Raw genomic sequence first — 21,267 nt, forward strand, 5'->3', positions numbered from 1 at the left:
CGCAGTCTGTGGATTTTCATGGTTGTAATCCTCTGGTTCGTATTGCTTCTTTCTAGTTCGTCCTAAAACTCCTCCGATATAACCGAGAAGTTTAACGAAGAGTTTAATGAAAATCCTTGTGGATAATCCCCCAAACTTTGCCCTTAATGGTGAATATGTTGTCAGCCTTCTGAAAGCTCAAGTATTTTTAACCTCTCGTAACCATTCTCACTTTAAGGAAGTTGACTAGGGTAGTAGGAGGAGGAGGAGAGTTTTCAGCAACCTTGTGATTAGTTTCTTTCATGAAAATCGACCTGTGGTATAGGAAGGCGTCTCGCCTACCAACATGACCACTACGACACCAAAACCACATTTATCACAACAATGGAATAACAATGGGATCTTTATAGTTACTAACCCTCCGTGTATATTCCCTATTATAAAAAAATTTCCTTGCACGTCCCGATAATCATACGACTTCACATAAGTGTCGCCAGCGTTTAGAGAGTTTGATTGCCTATAAGATTCTGCTCTCAGGCACAATCGCGTCTGTACACTCAAACACGTAGACAGCTTGTGAAATGCGTCTAAACGGCGATTAATCGGCCCCCAGTGGTGAAATTGTAAATAGCCAGTAGGTAAGACCTCATGAAGACAGGCATTTTATTCGCAGATCCACAGTTACTTCTACGATATTAAGCTATGCCGTCGCACAAGGTAGGTGTGCTTAAAAGTTCTCAAGCTGATGTCACGATGGTGACGATTGTTGCCAGTGTCTATATCAGCGAATGTCAAGAAAGCAGACCACGAAATATCAGGTAAACGAATCGAATCGTTCAGTCGTGGGAAACAAAGGAAAGGCTCGTGAAATTAGCCGCTACTGTGTAAAGAGATGAAAAGTGTTTACGACTATGAGTTAGTGTGACAAGCCAATTTTGTTACGATATAACCTAAATTAAAGTGGTTCAACTGGTCGAAGAAGGAAAAAATATATTCACTTTTAGAAAACGATTTACCGAATGCAGCTAGGTTGTTCCTGGGTTGGTTTAGAATGCGAGTAGTTTGTTGGATTGCTCATTGGTTTAGGTCAGTTCTTCTGGGTATGCCTCATTATTTAAAACAGGCACTCGTCAGCTAGTCTTCTCTACTCAACATGCAACGTGCGACTTGTACGGCAACAGCTGTTAGTTCAGCAAAATGACCAGCTGGTTGTTTTTCCCTAGGATACCTGATCGCGCACAAACCTATCTAACCGGGCAGATACTACCCAATTCCTCATTCATAAAATGGAGATTGACGACACACAAAAAGCGGAAGCATCTTTACACTAGACATCTTAGAGCATAAACTCTACCTTTTGCAATCAAACTATGCCGGCCTCTAGCAATATCTGTCTTCATTATCACGCTAAACGGATGGCTTCATATAAGATAGGTGAACGCGAAAAAGTGAGCAAAATAAATTATCAGCCTGCTCACAGTGCCTTGCAACTGCATTAATTTCGGAACAGTATGGACGCCCAGTTTCATCTGAGAAAAGGAAGACCAAAAAATGTCGGTATGTTCTTGAGTGTATTTTTCATGCTTAGAAAATTTCTGCGCCGTCCCAGTGTAAAAAACGCGTTTTCTAAAGATACGGGTGGAGGTTCCTACTTCGTCTGGCATATCCCTTGTAAAGCTACCTCCCATTCGACCACACCTAACTAGAGTAAAACCATAGGAGTTGACCGGGAAACCAATCAAAAGACAGGCTTAACGTGGAATATATGGCACCAATGGGAGGATTGCATTTTTAGTCTACTTCGGATGGGCTTACTAAAAATTGTCTACAAGTAGGGTGAGTTCAAATTTTTCCAAACTATAAGAATGTCCTCTGATGTTACAGACTAAAAATGAGAAAAAAATAAAAAAAAACATATGTTAATTTAAGTAGGACCATTCCTGTTTCGTTATCGTTGGTTACGTGAAGAGAGGGCCATCGTTGAATTGCCCTGGTGATCGAGAGTGCCTTATCCCACTTTTTCTTGCAGTGTCGGCGCTTTCCTCTTTGATCGCTTACATCGTGCTCATCTCGCTATTTGTTATTGGGCTGTTGGTTGCCGAAAATGCAGGATTTCATATATTCCCGTTCTCCGGTCCGTCAACGGTGGAATTAAAGGGGTGGGTTTTGTACACGTCTAACCTTATGCGTTGTTATTCGTTTTGAACAAAACCTCTAAAATCACTATGTACTGTGGTGTTGGCGTATGCATCGACGCACAAAAACCAGCTGCTTGTCTTGTTTTTTTATTGAACTGTTTGTAAGATTGGGGTCAGTAGCTGGACGTGACATAGATTTTCGTTGATGAGGTTCAACATTTGCTTCAAATCTCAGTGGTCGAAGCCATAGTCGAACAGTCTTCGATGGATGACAACACTTTCTCAGGTTCCTAGGTGACGCCAATCAGAAGGCCAGATGTGATAACTTAATCTCAGTTTTATCCATCATCAAGTTTCCAAAGCCTCGCTACCCCCTTACTGATAGCCAAGTCTTCCTATTTACGTGAGATGGCAAAAAGTTTAAGAAAGATACGCTTCAAGCACGACTGCGCTTATTGGTCATGTGGTCTTTGGAATGTAGTGTCAGTATGACTGGTTCTCCTGCAATTGTTAACAGACTGCCAAGAAGAATTTGTCTCAAAGTTAGGAGCACTTTTTATAGCCACTTTTCTTTTCTAAGCTATGAACCGTTGAGCTATCCACATCATGGTATAATGCACTGGAAAAGTTAGTAAGCTGTGAATAGGCTGCGATGAGCTCGAAAGAAGTGTCTAGTTTCATATTATCATTTATTTTTGAAGAGCATGGTCACAGACATAGAAAGTGAATGCAAGCGACGAGTGCGAAAGGATAACAGGAGAATATTAGAGAAAAGAGAGAAACGTTTCATTCGAATTCACGCCAACAACAGTTCCAGTCAGATGAGATAAATCCCAAAGTATGTAAAAGTTTTGATAAGAAAACACGCGTCCAAAGACCAACAACCGAAGAAAGGACAAACAATGTTGAATGCACTTCAAGGCGCGGTAGGCGCTGGCACGGTCAAGAGTCGAACATCAAGCACAAAGTGTGCGTCATGCACTACAAAGTGTACTTCATGTTGGCGCAAAACCGTATTTGGGCGCTCAGTGTCATGCGAGAATAACGCAGTTTAGGAACACACTATCCGAAAGCTGCGATAATATGTTTCGTAGTTTTTTCTATACATATTTCGAAGCCTCCATGTGGTTTCTCTTGACGATCTGCTTGCTAAATTACAGCGAGTTTTGTTTTCACCCATAACATACACGCGACCGCGATTTGTTTGTTCGTACGGACTGTACTATATTTAATTATAACAGTAACATATCCAATAAAACAATGACCATCAGGTTGTAGAACACAAATAAAGGGCTGCGAAACAAAGTCAGTTCAGCCAGCCCCAACGTGGTACGTACACTACGAGTACTGGAGTGAGATTCAATCATCCGACCCGAGGTTGTCAGCCGTGATTATATACCCTTTCATTGTTGGGAGGAGATATTGACGAGAGGACGTGAATGACAAACCCCTATCCTAGAAGTTCATCATCAGCTCCGAAAAATTTCTCGTTGTCCCTCAGACTAACAGAGTACTTGTGAGGAAAGGAAAATTCCCCCGCACCCCGGATTCCTGTCGAGGATTCCTTTCTGAGGAATCTGCTACCCAACGGTTCTGGTGGCTGCTGTTAATCTAGCTCAGTACCTGAGGGCTTAATTTACAGTAATTTGAGAAGGATGAACAAAAAACGCGGATAAGATGCCTCAGGCTTTCTCAAAGCTCATTCTTGGCTTTAGAACTCTGTTTGATGATGTACAGAAGCTCAAGCAGGTGGAACTTTCCAGCTATTTGACCGTTCGCGCCGATTAGGGGTATTTTCATGAAGAGACCATCCTTATAAGAACTCGTTTGCTTTCTTCCTTTTTCGGTATACAGGAAAAGGGAAAAAAGTGCACGTTTTTCTGTCAGTCATTAGAACGACCAAATACCCATGTTTGGTCGAAATTGGCTTCTGACTCAAAATTTTCACTGTATTCTTAGCCGGTCTTCATTTTGAAGCATTTCTTAAGTAATAGAATTGTTTTGTGTACACAACTCTTCAGTTTCCGAAACACATAAGCTGATTTGTCCCAGTTCTATTTTCTGTCCAAAGAGATAAATTTCACTACATTTTGTCATCGAGAAAAGGAACTCACATTACCAATAGTGCGACGCATATAACTCGACAAACAGCAAGTGATTCACCTGCAGTGCAAGCGAATACAAGCAAATGAAATTAAACCACACAATAGCCATTTATTCTTGGTTGATTACCAAATCCCGAGCCTAACATTTTATTTTCTGATGTGTCTAGTTTCCTTCTTTCGACAATGCATTAATCCATTTGAACAATACAGCCAAACATCACGAAACATTAATAAAATCCCTATTCAATACACAGAGTCAAAAATGCAAGCACCTTTGAACTGTCAGCGGGTCAGACAAGTTATGATCATCCAACAGCCGCTGAAGCCATAGCCCAGAATGAGACAGAGCAGTTTGCAGCAATGTCTGGTGCCAAAGAGCCTGGTGCTACCAGACCCACTTCCATCGGGATCGACAACCTCTCATCTTATTTGCAAGAATGCCTTCAACCCCACAACTCTTTTCTAGTAGATCAGTTCAATGTGAGTTTGAGTCAGACTGTTATCATTTGCACTTTGTACGCATCTGACTCAGGTGCCAGAACAACCTAACCGTGTGCGTCACATAAACTTATTGGATAGGGTTTGAGGAATGTACAGTACGATACGTGAGATATCGCAGTAAACTATCTAAACTGCACTTACCTGCTGAGCCTCAAAAAAGGCGGAACCGGACGTGGACCGTCGAAGAGTTTTAAGCAACCTTATGAGCAGTGTGTTATGTCTACACACCGCTCAGTTGATTGTTTCACGTGAAAAAGTTACATCTCACTTATTCATTACCAGTAAGAAAAGTATTAAAGTAATACTGCTTTGATTTAGTCCCCTCAAAAAGAAACTACCTAACTCATGGTTATGTAAATGCGATGCAGCACACCAGCATTGGACTTCGATCGGCATATTTATCCCGCCTCAATATTCAGAATAAATGTACAGTTTGGGTTTTTTTGTAGATAGGTCTGATATATTCACAAATCTCATATTTAAGTGGATAGTTGTGGAGTAGGTCTTGTTCTAGGCTGAAGCAGGAGCTAAATACTTGGTCGGTTGCTGTGACGATAAAAAGGAGCTATCCATCCAAAAGCTGTTTACGCAGACGGTCCTCGATATAAATAGTCACGTGATTTCACAGATAAAATTGATTAAAATAGAACTGGCCGACTAACATTCACACGTTATCTTGACACGAACGTGAAATATGGTTCAACTTATTCTTTTGGGATCTCTATACCTAAACAGTCTCACGATATGATTTATGCTTCTTTTGAATTCGCAAACAAACTGGTAGTGAGGTAACATCTGCCTGCAGTGCGTCGGCTACAATGATGCTTCCGATGCTTTGGAAAGTGCCTTTGGCACCATACCTACTTTTCTCGCGTCATGTTAAGATGATATATAATATATATATATCACTTAATTGAGGTTTGCATATTGTGTCTAGCATAGAAAAAAGTATTGGTCCACTCATTTTGATTTCGTTTTGTTACCCATACACCTTTATGCATATCTGCAATAAATTTGAAACCGCACTGGATGCCGTGGAAACAAAAATGCGATTGTTTGGGTCGGAGGTTCTCATCTGGGATAGGATTTAAAATGACCGGTTTCCCACAATCACTCAGATATTTTTGAGATAAACCACTGTTGCGTTTGTACATGTTTATTCCTCAAAAAGGTAGCACGCTGTTGCTACTTAAGACCAGCCTTGAAACCAGTTTTTTCGTTGGAACAAAAGCATCAGAGAAGACAGATTAATCTTTGGCACGCGGAATTATAGTTATGTTTTAGGCATAATCATAGGAACTCTCCTTTTTTCTATGGTCATTTCCATTATTTATCCTTTTCTTCTTGAAGGCGCTACGAAGAACTGATGTTGACACTGGGGCGCAACATGCACTGAGCACATCGATCGCCATGCAGCCAGGGAACAGCGAACTCAATCGCTCGATGGACGCCTTACCATGTAAGCACGAGTTTACTGCCATAGAGTCACATGTATCCAGGTAATTTATGGAGAATGATTAATAACAGTCAATGGTAGCGTTCATATCTTGATCACGCGGATAAAATCCAGACACACTATTGCTCCAATAAATAAGCGATACTACTGATAACATACTAAGCTATTGGTACAAAATCTTTACCGAGACCAGGTTGTTGAAGTTCTGAGGCAAGCCAGATCAGTAATGAGTGTGATTAACTCGTTTTTTGTGTGTGTGCCTATTTTGAGTGGCTAAGTCAATATGCCAAAGACGTTAGGGCGAGTTTCACCGACAGGACTGTAGTTCATCCACTTCACTTGATGATGTTCGCATTAACTGAATTCACTGAAATTACCATGCACGCGGTCCCGTTTCCGAAAACTTCTTAGCTTTCCACCGTCAGCACATAGCGATGAAAAGTTGGTTTTAAGGCACTCTGATACATCAACAGATAAGCACTGGGTTCCAAACTGAAAACACTTCTGTTTAATTGATTGACGGGCCTGTGTCCTTGAGTTCTTACAATGACTTTATCTCAAATTCTTCATCTGGGGGATCTGAAAACCATTTTTGCCACAGCGTGTGTAATTGTCACATCCTTCAGTAGAATGAGAAACACGATGGACACCTTGGTTTTTCGTTCATCCGGAGATGTAAACTAACTCGACAAACGCTAACTCAACCTTGTTTCATATTCTTCTAGACGACCAAAACCTCGTTCTCGTACAAGGGAATGCCGGTTCTCTGGAGGTGAGTTTGTTCACTTTTCGGGAGTATTTTGGGGAAGAGATTGCAATCACAACATACTGAAGCCAAATAAACTTGTCCACATAGTTGATGCAATTTTCAGATGGGTGTTTCCGTGACCATCGATTTCAGGGGCGATTCCTGAGACGAATGACTTTCCGATCCGGCCAAAGTCCCTAGAACTGTTTTTCTAAGGTATACCAAACATGAGCATTGCAGATAATAAGGGAATAATTAGGCTTGGAAACGAAATTTCAGCTCGCATCAAAGTCACTCAGCAGTGAAAAGCCACGCAACTTCTTACACTGACCGTTCATGTTAAAAATGAACATAATGTGTACGGAGGTTATGTGAATAGGGGGAGACTGGAACGCAACACCTCTCTATGGGCATTAGACAATGGTCGGTTCAGTTATGAGTCGATCTTCAGCAGGGTCAACCTTGCACATCCCTTGAACACTGTTTGCATTCCTTGATCGTTGAGTGTATCCTGAATGCACCTGAGTGACAGCCGCATAGAGAAATATCCACGTAAACTGTCGAGCGTTTTTTTCGTTTCTGAGCAGACTAATCTTACAAAGGGTAGGAATCCTCACTATGAACTTGAAAGTTAGATAGTAGATTCAACATCATTTCGAAAGAAGATGGTGCAACGTATGCTGCTTGTAAGTAGTAAAAAGACCCGTGGTAAGATAAACCGACCTGTAACGAAAAAGTGTCCGAACAATAGGCTTGCTGCATGCGCTTAATTCGAATAAGGAATAATAATAATTTATAATTATTAATTATTAATTATTAATTAATTAAGTATTATTAATTATTTTGAATAATTTATTCACTTGTGGAGACAACAAGGAAAGCTTTCTCACCAAATGCTGTTCACTTTAACCTGTTTAAATTTCTCGAGCGTTACACGTTCTCAGTTAAGAAGGAACTAACAAACAGGACACTGTAATGCGCTGTAATGCACTGTAATTTGTTTAAGATACTGTTCAAAATCGACAATTTAAGTTTTCATTCTTTCCACATATTTTTATTCATGCGACTTTAAGAAATGCGAGGTTTACTGGTTCGTATTGCGTGATATTACGTCGATTATTTAAGTGTGGTCAGGCAGTCGACTTCTGTCTCCCAGCTGGCTGACCACTGTTGACAATGTGCCGCTGGTTACCATAACAAAAAACAGGCAATACAGCTGGGCCGATTGTCGTTTCGAAAAAGTCACTATTCACCCAAATTGTGAGTTCCGACAATCCCCCTCCAAGAGTGATTCAAACAACATTCATGATACACTGGAACTTTCGGGATTGCACCTCTCTGTCAAAGGGTTTGTGATTTCGCTACTGAATACATGAGGATGACTACAACATGCACTGTCCATAGTTAAACCATAAACCTACTAGAAAAGCCAGACTGGTAAGCCAAATTTAATTAAGAACAAGCGTAAGGCGTCCATATCCGTCACATGTTACGTCATAACATGATACGGTAATGATTTGAACAATATCCTCCAAAAAGAACCTAACTAACAACAGCGAAGGTGGAATTAACGTCAGCTAACGCTTGCTCAGAGATTCCGGGAAGACCTACGCATTACATGCAGACAACTGAGCTCCTCATGCTAGATGAAGGATAACTTGAGTAAGAAGTATTAGGCTGTGATGACCCATTGAGCTGGGTTTGTTGTAGTGTAACGAGTTAAATTCGTCAACGTCATTATGCTGTTGACAAAACACTAAGCGAGGCGAAATGTGTTTACCATCGAAGAATGGTCCACGGAGCCACAGGTTCCAATCAGTTTAGGAAACCCTTTTTGAATCGAAATCCAATGCATACAAACCCATCTACGTAGCTTTACAAGACGCTGTTTTAGAGCAGATCAGCATGACGAGATCTCTATATATATGTGCGTATGTATAACGTATAGCATGAAACATGAAACCTTTATGTTTCATCTTCAGGAAGGACGATATATCAATGCCAGTTACATCTTTGACATTGCGCCTCCGAGTGAACCATCCGAGCCGCCTGCAGTTGATCTGAATTGCACACCATACATTGCAACACAAGCCCCTACTCCAGGAACTGCAGGAGACTTCTGGCAAATGGTATTCGAGCAAAAAGCGAATTCCGTCATACAGCTTGCACCGTATGTGTATTTTAGCCCCAATTTACTCGCCCATTATTTTTCGTCCTTGTCTTCTTAAAGGTATTTATTAGTACTTCACTGACGCAGTGGATTTCTGAGGCAACTCTTTTGTTTCTGATTGTATCATTTTATATAGTATTGCTCTAACAGCGGAGCATTTACTGATTTGAAACACAGCCGAATCATTTGCAGAGTAGAACATAGGGGACAGGCTAGCATGGAAGTTGCCAATGATCTGGTCACCCACCCTAGGTATATTTAGACTGGGACTAGTGGAAGTGGTCCCTTCTGGTGGTCACTTTTGACGTGGTATGTAATGGCATTAGGTTTCCGCTTCCGCTGGATGCAACTAGTTCGGCCGAATTTTCAGCACTAGGTATAAACAAAGCTCAGCGCCATCTTTGTCTTGAGCCATAGGAAAAATTTTATAAACTACACTATTAAATTTTATCGTTCTGAAAGTGCCACTGTACACGCCAAAATGTGCGCACTATACGCACAGAAATGCACATAATGCAACCTTACTTTTTCCAAATATCTCATTCTCTGTTCAAGAGTTGGAACGCAGCATTTCCAGTATTGATTTCATCATGAAAGTAATAAGCAAAACTATTGTGGATGCACTGTACTGTTGCTCGGGTCACATTTATTTGGTGCTCTCGTCCTCAAGAACATTGGAAAGTTCATGCCCGATTGCCAAAGTCTCAGAGAGAATGAATTTCATGACATAACTTATTGGTTTGTGTGTGGACTTGTCGGTATTTTGTTAAGCCAACCAAGTAAATATAAAACTGAATGCGTGGGCCTTGCTAACAAATTCACCAGCTCTGTTTTTAAAGAAAGCTCACTTAGAATGAGGTGACTCAATATGAATCTGACTCGGTACAAATTCGTCTGGTGGAACATACTGCTGATAAGTCTACTGAAAGGCATTCGACAATCTGCAACTGTCCTTGTCCTATTTAAGTCCACCTGTCAGGCGCAGCTCCGTAGCTTCCATCGAACTTTTGTTCCACTGGAAACCTAATTGTACATAACCCGTGGACTACACCCGCTTCGGAACGTCAATCATCGCATCCACTAAAATAATATTGTAAACGAAAGTTTCAGTTGGGACTCATTTGAATCTATCTTTAAAATCTAGTTAATTTGAAATGAATGAGTTTCTCAAGTTCTTCAACGGCGTCAAAAGTTTGATTGTTGTTCGCGTAAGCCAGATGAAATTTCTTAATTCAGATATATTTCATGTTGGAAACAAGCATAAATTTACGATTAATACGGCATTTGATTACAATATATAAAACCGATCCCACTCTGGCCAAGAATACTTTCATTCTTGAGCAATGAAGCAAGCGATTTGAGATATCTAGTGCTCCGAATGGCCTTCTCAACGTGTCTGCAGCTTCATCCCTACTTCAGTACCCTTTTTATGCATCGTTTTCTGAGATCTCATTCAAATCTAATGTTTCATCAATTCAAACGATGTTTTAGTCTAAACTTCATATTGATCATTGATAAAACCCCGCAACATCATCCACAGAACTTATGGTCAGGTAAAACGGAAGCTTAAAATGGGCACGAAGTTGACTGGGATTGGCTTTATAAATCCGGAATGATCCAAAAGCGGCAAAAGAGCGTGAATTTATGGAAGCGGGCTACTCCACCGATGATGGCATCAACATATATGTTGAAATCGACCCAATCTACTAATTGTTAAAGTTAAAAGAACCACACAAATCTGCTTAAGCAAGGGATATTTAGCAGAATTAGCGAATCCGACGGATTCGGATCTGGTAAACAAACCGAATCATGAAAGAGAGAACTCAGAATGGAGAACGATGATACAAAGAAAGTGAGTCTAGCAAACACATGCCTGACAAAAGATCCAACCGAACGGTGTGGCACAACGGTTTATTGAAATTCAATATCAGGCATCAACAGCAGTTAAAAATAGGACAATAAGAAATAAAACTGCCAAAAATAGAAATTGACAAAACAAGCAGCCATACTCAGGGAGGAATGATCACACCAACTTATGGGGAATGTTGACTGAGAAATATCTGGGCATAATCAGATGGGGCGGAGTTGGTCCTTCATTCGGGCACTGATGATGCCTTCTTGACTGAGGATACAGATCTAGTCAGCCAATTGCCATACCAGGGGAAACGAAAGTGAAGTTTCCAGATCCATCTCGGAATGCCGGTTTAACCTAACCTAATATGCCGTTTTTATGCCATACTGTTCAAAGATATAACCACTTTGGACTTGATCGCTCAACCTTGTATATGAACATTTTTTAACTACAATTCTCCATCTTCCTTAAACTCATTTGTGAAGGTCAATTCTCAACGTTGTATGGCATTTTTAAGCAATGTGGATTACTGTTGTAATGATGAAGTGATGTAGAAATCATAATGAGTACACACCACAGCTAATTAAACGTTTTAGTTTGGGGAAGGATCTCATGCTGGATACTTTTCGATTAACCATCGAGGTGCGCTCCAAATCACTTGGTTAGAAGCAAGTTTGGTGTTTAGATCTTGATTGTTCAACTAGACTTATCATGTTTTGAACTGTGCGTTAGCTGACGGCTTCCGCTGTTCAAGAAGTACACTCCATCACCAAAACAAATGATATGCTGCGGAAACTTTTTGTATATCGTGTGGTATATGATCTTTCTATGGAGGTAAAATAGCTCTCCGGTGAACGGAATTAGTTATCCGGGAGATATATTCTGCAGAGAACTGCTTTTTATGAAGAGTGCGTTTAGTCATCACCCAGTAGAATAACACTTTTCCTAAAGTGATTTGCTTCAAATCCAGAGTGGGAATGGATTCCATACGCTGGTGAAGGATACATACATCTGTCTATTTCTGAACGGCATTAAAATCACTGGTTGTTTATTTTTTTGTGAGATATGTCGCTGTGGCAATGTGGTTGATTTCTCCCTTGTTTTTTCAGATCGCTTGGGGAATTTATACCCAATTTTGACGCCTACTGGCCGACTTCCTTTGATGATGTGAAAATTTACACCTCTGGTACTGTGGAGCTTCAATTAAACTTGGTTTCCGAATCCGCTCATTCGGGTTACATGAGGCGAAAACTCACTGTTACGTCGGTAAGCGTCAGTCCTCGCGGAATACTAGAACTTATTGGTAACTCGTCACTAATTCGATTAATCAAACTGCATGGACGAAGCTTTATTTCGCCAACGTTCACCCTAAACTTACTCAGAGGTGGAGTACCTAGAGAAGATTATCGTCAGTGGCCATAGATTGCAATCAATCTGGGGAATATAGGACATACCGATTGCCCATAGAGGACATGGGCGCTGCCTCTTGGTAATGCGCCGATAACAATCACCAGATCAAGAACACTTGGCTTGGGCTTCCATTTGACCATATTTTATCAGATAAACTTGAGGTAATCCATATCTCTGTTGGACACCGAGTTGTAACGTCCGAATTTCGCCTTCCTAGAGAGATGACCAACGGAAAACGAGTGTGGAAACGAAAAAGGCTTTTTGAACTACCGGAAGCTCTTTTGAACCTTTTGTCTACAGGACGTCTACACATGTAACTTTTAAATTATGTCCTGAGACGGATCAAAAACCTTATTTTGGGATTACAAAGTTTCTGGTTTCTCTCTATTTGAAAAATTACCTCGTTATGAAAAACTGTTAGATAAGTCAGTCAAAAGACCAAATACTAGGCTCAAACCTGCCGCAATTTTCAATCGGGATCCTTGGGCTACACCGTTGTCATTGGGAACGCCTTATCAAATTTCGGTCAACACCATGTATTGTGATCGAATTTCCTGCTTCAATTTCCGCTTCAATGAAACTCCTTCACCTTGTATTCAGTCTGTCGATCCAGACAATCCGCACGAGGTGACCCAATTCCAGTTGCTCAATTGGCCAGAGCAAGGAGTTCCTGATTCACAAGAGTTCCGATTCATGCTCACCGCATACCGCGTGTTCAAGTTCACAGAGAGCCCACTCAATTCGCCCACTGTGGTCCATTGCAGGTGAGCCTTCCAAAGCGTTTGTGTGCTAAAATCAGTTTATTTTATTCAGTCTCTTAAACCGCTTTCTCTGAGATGGTTTTCAATACAGAGCCCACATCGACCCGGCTGCTGCTTCAAAATGCTTTCAGAAGTAAATTACAGCCCAGCAGTTGCACGGGAAAACTGCTACAGCAGATCATACACAGATGGTTAGTAGCGATGGGATTGTAACCCCCAAAAGCACAAGAGCTATGCACCGAAGCGCTAGCAGCTAATGTGACTGAACAGCGATCATGATGAACAGAACACGAATTTAGTAAATGTAGCCCGAGAGAAAACGGAACGACGTTGGCTAAAGTCATAAATTATGCAATGCTGATAAGGAGTCCAGTCATCCTTTTGCGCACACAGGTTTCGTAACGAACAGCAATTAATATACTTCTGGGTGTTATAAAGTAGAACCATGTATGATCTTCATCGGTCTTAAATCCAAGATTCGGGCATCGCATGTACGAACGCTAATTTCAAATGATGGAGTCAAAAGCCATATTAGCTTGCAGTTGTCGTGAGAGATGATTCGCGTCTTAAATTGAGTGTGCTGAATAACGTGGTGATCGTTATTCAGGGAAATAAACAAGCTGTTAACGATAACTTAATAGATCTCGTGATAACGAAAACCACCACTCAGGGGAGAGCCCTGTGGGGAAAAGCCATGAGGGGGTTTTGGAGAAAGCATAAAGCAGCCCTTCAAAGTTAGGCTGCTCCTAGGAGCCTCAACGTCCCTTACCCTATGATGCCCTCTCTCAGAAGGGATAACTGAAGCGTTGCTGACAATATTACTATCATCATTATTCTTTTTGTTGCTATGTTGGCAACAACCTTGTGAATGTTTTTCGGCCAAAGTTAGCAAACGTATTCAATTACATTTCAGCAATGGAGTCGGGCGCACGGGAACATTCATTGCCGCCGACATAATCAAGAATCATTTAGAAGAAGGTGCCGAATTCATTGATATTGCTGGTATCGTCGAACAACTGCGAGAGTGCCGAATGAACATGGTTCAAAAGAATGTGAGTTTTTCGAAGCCGTTAGCATCACCGTATAAGTGAACTAAAGACTGATTATCAGGTGTCCCTTGTGACGCCACTCCAAAGTAGGGAGATGTCCATGTCAATTGTCCCGTCCTTAGATTTGATTCCTACATGGTACATTTAACATATCAGTAGTAAACACATCAACTGGAATGCTGGTTTCTCCAGATTCGTTTTCTCTAAAGGGGCTGATGAATAGCGGTCAGATAATAAAGGGAAAGCTCTTGCAACTCTGTGAATGGAAGTCATCCTCCACGACAGTTATTCCATCTCCTCTACCAGATTAGCATATGGAAAATTGTTTTCTCTCAATAGCTTAGCTTCCAACTAGGTAGCAGTGCTGCAATTTCCGAAAATAACCGCACTCCAGTGGTTGACGGCTGACTAATTATGCAATAGCTTCACAGCTCCAGACAGGTTCACTTTTTTCGGTTATATTAGGAGTCAGATATCTACGCCAGACTTGAAGAGCCTCCCAGCTCAGTAAATCTCCTAATATGGAATGCCATACTTAGGAAACCGAAATAACTGAGTGAGAATCTGATTAACTGTTCAACAGTTTACCTGAATGACCAGAGCATACCCTCTGACCTCACGTAGCTGATGAAATCTACGGTTCCAAATTATCGCCAAAATTTTCCCGTTTGTTTTCCATTCTCTTTTCTGGATACCTGCCAATTATTACTACTACAATTATTGCCTATTACTTGCTGATACCCTTTAAAAGAAAGCGGTTATGCAGAAGAACCCAATCTGCATGACAGTTGTAATTAACGTGTCGAAATGTTGGTAGCTCGGGTGTGTTTACTGGTGGTTGATCTGTTCGCCGAGCTTGGCAATTGGTTTGCAAACGTTTCGTCCCCCGTTGAGGAGACATCATTAGTATGCGGTTGAGTGGGTGCCTCCTCCGTGCCAAGCTGCGTTGATATAGATTTTGAGGAGCATCCAATACATGTTCGCCGACATTCAAGGAGGGAGTGTAACTGATATCATGTTGAGGCTTGACGGCAAGCGATAAGCTGTTTTAAGCGTGAAGCGTCAGTGTGTGTTGTCCATGTGTGGAAACACTGTTGTTATGTATACCCCCCTGTGACTTTTAAAACCAAAATCTTACTGGAATAAACATGCTGCGACAAAAGATATACACGTCGCAAATAAAGGACCCAACCTCCTACGCTTCTTTCAAAAAAATTCGCAACCGGCTTGCAGCTGACATTGTTTTGAATTAGAAAATTCTAATATGCAGTGTCATCAGAATTCCACTGTCATTAGTCGACCGGAGAGAGACCAAAGTAGTAAAAATTTAACGGTAAACGTTTCAAAGTTCACCCGGTTACCCTTAAATGACTCTGAAGGATGGAGCAAAAATCCGCTTGTGAGCCAGGCAGCTGGTCCATTCGGAAAACCCGTACAGCCCATTATTATCAAACGCAAGTCAAACGTTTCAGCAGCCTTGATCAGAAGGCTTATGGTAATATGGTAATCAACCTACAGGGTCTTTCATTTTGTGTGATGTTTGCAGAAATTTGTTGGGATGTAGAAAGCCTTTCTCGAAAGACTTTGAGTAGACAGTAGATATTCGTCAAAGATATGTGCTGTTGCTGAATCACAGTCTTGATAATATACACTAGTAGTATCAGGTGTACAATTGGTAGGCTGAAGCGACATTACATATGGAAGTTTCGAAGCCCGCAAAGACGGTCAACCACTCGTAGTGTCACGGACTTAACCCAAACCCAGACTACACTTGGGAGTAGTCCTTTCGTCCAGAATATGAAACACAACCCTGGACCGAACATCTAGAATTACGACCATACAGTGCCGCCTAATGGTAGTGTGAAAACATCTGGTACAACATAACTTCGGCTGAATCCGTACTGAACTACTTACGGGACAAACGAATGTTGAACGGAACGACTATTGCTCTACATCCACTGAAGTTGACGTTCTTTTGAAGAAAAAATATGACAAAGGAACTAGCCGAATGTTCATCAGGGTTTAACCACGGTTGTGTGAGACGCTGAGCTCCATCCATGAAAATTAGTTTGAAAGTCAAAGTGGAGGCCGTTTGTAATTGTCTAAAGACCGTTTAGAAAGCACGCCAAATCGGTAAAAACCATAGGATTAGCATCTGGCGACTTCTCAAACAGCACCACCGTGTTTACTTCTTTCTTAGGCTGCATTGGTGCGAAACAGAGTTGCGCTTCAACGTTTGTCCAGCAAAAGCACTAGCATGATTCGCTCACCCTTCGCCGTTGACTGTTCTCCGACAATCTCTGATGTTCAAGGACGTACAGATCCACAGTCGTTAGCCAATGTATCGAAAGTATTGTTCGCTAGCATTTCATTCTTTCGTTTCTACATTCGCCTACCTTATATTAGAGAAATCGTCCAACGAACACGTCTCTGGATGTGAAATATATCAGAATGTGACACCGTATACTCTGACTACAACCCCAAATTCGTCTACTAGTGCATGCAGTCAACGAAATATATTTTTCCAGGGTTCATTCTTCTTATCGAATACGACTGCGCCGCTTCAGCCAGCTAACTGTGGCACACGCGTCTTTGTGCATTATTAGAGAGCGAATACCTTCAAAGTAATTTGAGCCAATCCATTCGTGCTAGTCCACAAAATTGGGTCTGAAGTTCTATTCAGTCCCACAAGTTCGAAAGGGTGTACACTAATTCACGAATGGTCACCGTTTCGGCCTCCGTATTTAGCTTCAACATTGTCCTTCTAAGATGCTAGAAAGAGTCATATCTGACTTCACGACTAATGAGAATATAGTTAGAGTTGGTATGGAAATTAAAGCCAACTAAATCTAAGTGATCGTCACAAAGGTTGATGGTGAAGTGGACAGTATTTTTCCGATCAATGCGTCTGCTGAAATGGGACTGCTAGTCACGGCCGATTCTTCATGCTCCCAATACCATTTTTTTTTTAAAAAAAAAGCCTATTTCATTTATTGAGCAGCACAGGGACGAACTGCAATCGCTCAAGAATCGGACCACGCCTATAAGGTAATATGGGCACAATAAACTGATAACTGAGGAGTCAGAAGTTCTGATTGGCTGATCAGCTGAACCATACAACAAGGTGCGTCAGCCGTTCAAACTAACTGAACTGCGAAGGTACTTTGCAAATACTCATAGAAGACTGGTAAACTAGTTGTTCAGCCAGCAAATACGCGTGAATTCTTTAAAGACTCATTGGTTAGGATCTGGTTGCGTTACAAAAAGAGTTACCGAGAGCAATTAGCCTCTTCATAGAACCGTCTAACTTCTGGCGAATAGTCGGAATATTACACGTGAAAATTTAAGAACCCTTGAGACCGACCTGATAACTATGAAGACATGATCTATGATCTTGATTGCTTTGAAAAAGATATGGAATCGGAATAGCTCAGCTACACGAGCGAATTAGTCCTTTTTAGAACTCGTCAACATTTAGTTTCACAACCAAAGGTTGCACTTGGAACGGTCACAAAATCGACGGCGGTGTCTAACGCAAACACGTCCGTGCAAAATCCTCTTTGCACTTGGAACGGTCACAAAATCGACGGTGGTGCCTAACGCAAATACGTCCGTGCAAAATCTTCAGACCCCTGTGCGCACGTGAGGATGTTTCAGGACTTTTTTGTCATGGGAATGCAAAAAAGAAGTGTGGATGAAGAGGACGACGAACAGAGTTCAAATAAGTCACACCACAGTCAGCAAAGTACTAACTTACAACCCTGTGCTGTTGGCGATACTTTGGGTATCAGGATGCGATATAACTCTTCTGCAGTGGTAATTTAAAACCAAAGGACAGCAACCGAATTTACATCACCGCAATGCGATTACTGCTGCATTGATGGACAGACTTCATCATCTTCATTAATTACAGTGTCGTTTCACCAATCGGGAATTATCATTTTGGCAACTTTTACCAGGGGCGGTCAGTTGCTTCATACGATTTCACCAGATATGCCAGGTTACCCGTAAAATCCCTATTTGCCCACAAATCTGACATGGTTGGACAGACCAGATCTGTGGTCTACAAAGCAGCAACCGTGTAAATGATTCGCACTTCTATATTATAATAAAACGAAAAACAACAATATTAAAAACTGGTTTTATTTAACAAAGTTTCCCATGTTGTTCTTTCCACTACAGACTCAGTATGTGTTTTTGCACATGTTCACCAAAACAGCCGTGGAGTAATTAGCACAGATAGACGCAGTAAGTACTAAAATGCTTTAGATTAGCTCAAATGGATACTCTACAATATATATCAAAACAAATTGAAATACGTTAACCATTTTATGAGAAAAATGATCCGAATATGTCTGGGGTTGCCCATACACCTAACGCCAAAGTAGGCTCCCGTTGTAGGATGCCAGAGTAATATGATTTTATCGCCTTCCCAGTAAGATTTCCCGGTTTTTCTTCCGTTGCAACCGAACGAAGTCATCAGAATGAAATTCGTTCTCCGTATCGTCCCACTAACCCCCTTTAAAATGTCCCTTTAAAAATGCGACTAGCTGTTTTGTTCCGTTAAACACGTCGACTGGTCATCACCACAGAGGAATACCAAACGAATATGGTTTAAGGCAAAATGCAGGCATTCAACATACAGACATGAACCTGTGGCCGATTTTGTGCGCAAATGCAAGAATTGCTGCTCAGTGGAACACTGACTACTGAGTACAACGGCTGTATGTTAACAACTTCTGTTCAATTTGGGCTCAACTAGAACTTGAAATTGACGAAAACCCAGAGAGTATGATTACCCAATGGGCCTCAAGAAAGGCGAAATCGATCATGGAGTGTGGAAGGGTTTTACGCAAGACTTGAGCGGTGTTACACGAGGCAGTTAGAGAACGCGTTTTCGGTTGTGTAACGGGTACTTCCACTGAAGAATGTGTCCAGCACCAGAAGCTGCGTTGGTTGGGACATGTGTTACGTATGCCGAACCATCGTTTGTCGAAGAGAGTACTGTTTTCCATGCCCAATTCGGAGTGGCGTAAACAGAGAGGTGGCCAACTCTTGACCTGGCAATGAGTATGAAGGAGATCACGAAACGCTTGGGTGCTGTCGGTGCTACTCGCCTTCCAGGATGGGGACCGCGTGATCCTCACTGTGCCTGGTTGGAGACACTACAAGATATGGCTGCCGACTAACGTCAGTGGCGTTCTTGTTGTCAGTTTCTATCCACATTGCCTGAATGAATGTCTGGAGGTGTAGGCACCTCGGAATGATTGTGTTAAGCTAGCACTAAGTCCCTTCCCCGTCCACCTTTACTCTTTTCTTTACAATAAGGCTTTCAAATAAGTCATGGTTGTACGGCAATGAAGAATCGGTGTTGAACACTGATGTCGTGCTGTCGATGATGATGATGAGTGGTGTTACGGCTAGACTGCGATATCTTGAGCCGGAAAATAAGGCGACTTTGTGCGGCACATCCAGCTGATGAGCGTCATCATCAGAGATTTATCTGGATTCATTTGTCTCTTGTCAAAACCAAGCCAGCGCGCAAATGGGAGTATTTGGCGTGTCACAATTTTGCGCAGAAACTGAACAAACCAGTGAAAGAATTTACGACAGTGTGAAATTGGGTCACCAATCATAATCGACTTCAACCCGTTCCACAAAGTCATGAATTTACTAAAACTCTCTCAGCATCACATGCAAATTTGAAAATATGAAAATCTAAATATATCTTTGTGCGTAGTTCAACCTAGGACTGTGGTAGCTAATGAAGAATGGTATCTAAAATGCCATCATGTACCTATTTGGTTGGTTAGCCCCGTCAGCAAGGGTCTTTTAGTCAGCGTGACTGCCGTACGTAAATCCTTTAATGGCTGCTTGGCCAACCATATCAAATTCCAATGCGAGACATTCATTCTTCAGAAAGTTCCTCAACTTAACCTATTTTCAACAAACTACTGCGAATAAAAACTTCGAGACCGCATCGAATTTGCTGTAACTGCCTGCAGCTTTGAGTGAATGACCACAGTCATCTTGACGTGGTGAAATATATCGAGCTTTCGCATCATCCTAGTCGCGTGCCAAAAAGTGACAGCACACGGGCCACTAGTATGTAGGGTATTCATCAATATATGTGCCAACTGAGATTGAGGAGATTCTCATTAAAAAGGACGATCATGAGGGTAACCTAACAATTTTACGGTGACCTTTCTCCCGGGAGTTGCATAACGATGTTTTTTTCTTTTTTTAGCTGTGTACAACCGAGGCAGGTTGGACCTGCCATCCCAACGGCTTGCTCACCTCGCCAGGACGTTGTGACTGTGCAGCACAAAACTCTCCGCCTTGTTTTATTTGTCGCAGCATTATTAATGTCACTGCAGTATGAACAGCATGGTTCAAAAACGTGGTCTATTTACGCTTACTGCAACACTTTAAACATAAATCAGTATTTCGGTCGCTTTGACTTCTTGTACTTTTGTCAAACAAACAAACATTTGAAAAATAATGGGCGGTCTAGGATGAAGGGTTCTTTTGCAGGTCACCTGGCCAATGGAGCGTCGCTGGCATAACTGTGACGACTGGTAAGTTACCCACGCCTCCAGAGAAAAAATCGGGTGGTAACATCCTTCCGGTGCCTAGCTACCATGCCGAAGCACGAGGGCTGGGATACCGCCAGGTTGCCCAAGCCTAAACTGGGGAAGTCGATAGGCAGTCATAACTACGGAATAGGGCGGTTCCATAAGTTCTATTCAAAGACGGGTTTCCTCATGGTAGATTGATCAATGAGAATCAGTTGTCCACTTTCTGCATCTGATGATGAGAAATAGTGCGCACCCGGACGCTTTGAATAACGTTCATGAGAGTGCGGCAAACAGACAATATCAGTCAGTGTGCTTCACTGCATCTCACTCTATTCCAGTAGACGCTTTGTTGCGTGAGTGAATAAATATGAAAATTCGCCCCTGGTTTGGCTGAAATTTCAATCGATCAAACTAACGATTAGATATGAACCCCCTAATTCAGTGTAAAGAACAAGAGAAAGGAGTGGAATGAGGACATTAAAAACGGCGTCTAAAAAGTTGGTAGGTAAAACACAAACTT

General features: G+C 41.7%; 2 protein-coding genes across 2 annotated transcripts in view; one reads left to right on the forward strand and one right to left on the reverse strand.

The window, feature by feature from the left end:
• Window positions 1-20,735, forward strand: part of T265_01620 (hypothetical protein) — a gene marked incomplete at both ends in the record, with an annotated part of 23,286 nt that extends 2,551 nt beyond the window's left edge. The window contains 10 exons of the mRNA XM_009165686.1: window positions 2,009-2,138; window positions 4,477-4,702; window positions 6,074-6,182; window positions 6,905-6,951; window positions 8,910-9,097; window positions 12,059-12,215; window positions 12,960-13,123; window positions 14,034-14,172; window positions 18,352-18,395; window positions 20,417-20,735. Coding sequence (XP_009163950.1) covers window positions 2,009-2,138; window positions 4,477-4,702; window positions 6,074-6,182; window positions 6,905-6,951; window positions 8,910-9,097; window positions 12,059-12,215; window positions 12,960-13,123; window positions 14,034-14,172; window positions 18,352-18,395; window positions 20,417-20,735 — 1,523 coding nt within the window. The remainder of the gene's footprint in view (window positions 1-2,008; window positions 2,139-4,476; window positions 4,703-6,073; window positions 6,183-6,904; window positions 6,952-8,909; window positions 9,098-12,058; window positions 12,216-12,959; window positions 13,124-14,033; window positions 14,173-18,351; window positions 18,396-20,416) is intronic.
• On the reverse strand, window positions 1,797-20,529 carry T265_12823 (hypothetical protein; the record flags this gene model as incomplete). Its single annotated transcript, XM_009165784.1, has 3 exons — window positions 1,797-1,864; window positions 16,084-16,141; window positions 20,467-20,529. Coding segments are annotated over 3 exons (189 nt in total), but the record flags the coding sequence as incomplete, so codon positions are not given.
• Window positions 20,736-21,267: the final 532 nt, after the last annotated feature.

This window comes from Opisthorchis viverrini (assembly GCF_000715545.1).
Source record: "Opisthorchis viverrini unplaced genomic scaffold opera_v5_18, whole genome shotgun sequence".
In the NCBI taxonomy this organism is placed as follows: domain Eukaryota; kingdom Metazoa; phylum Platyhelminthes; class Trematoda; order Opisthorchiida; family Opisthorchiidae; genus Opisthorchis; species Opisthorchis viverrini.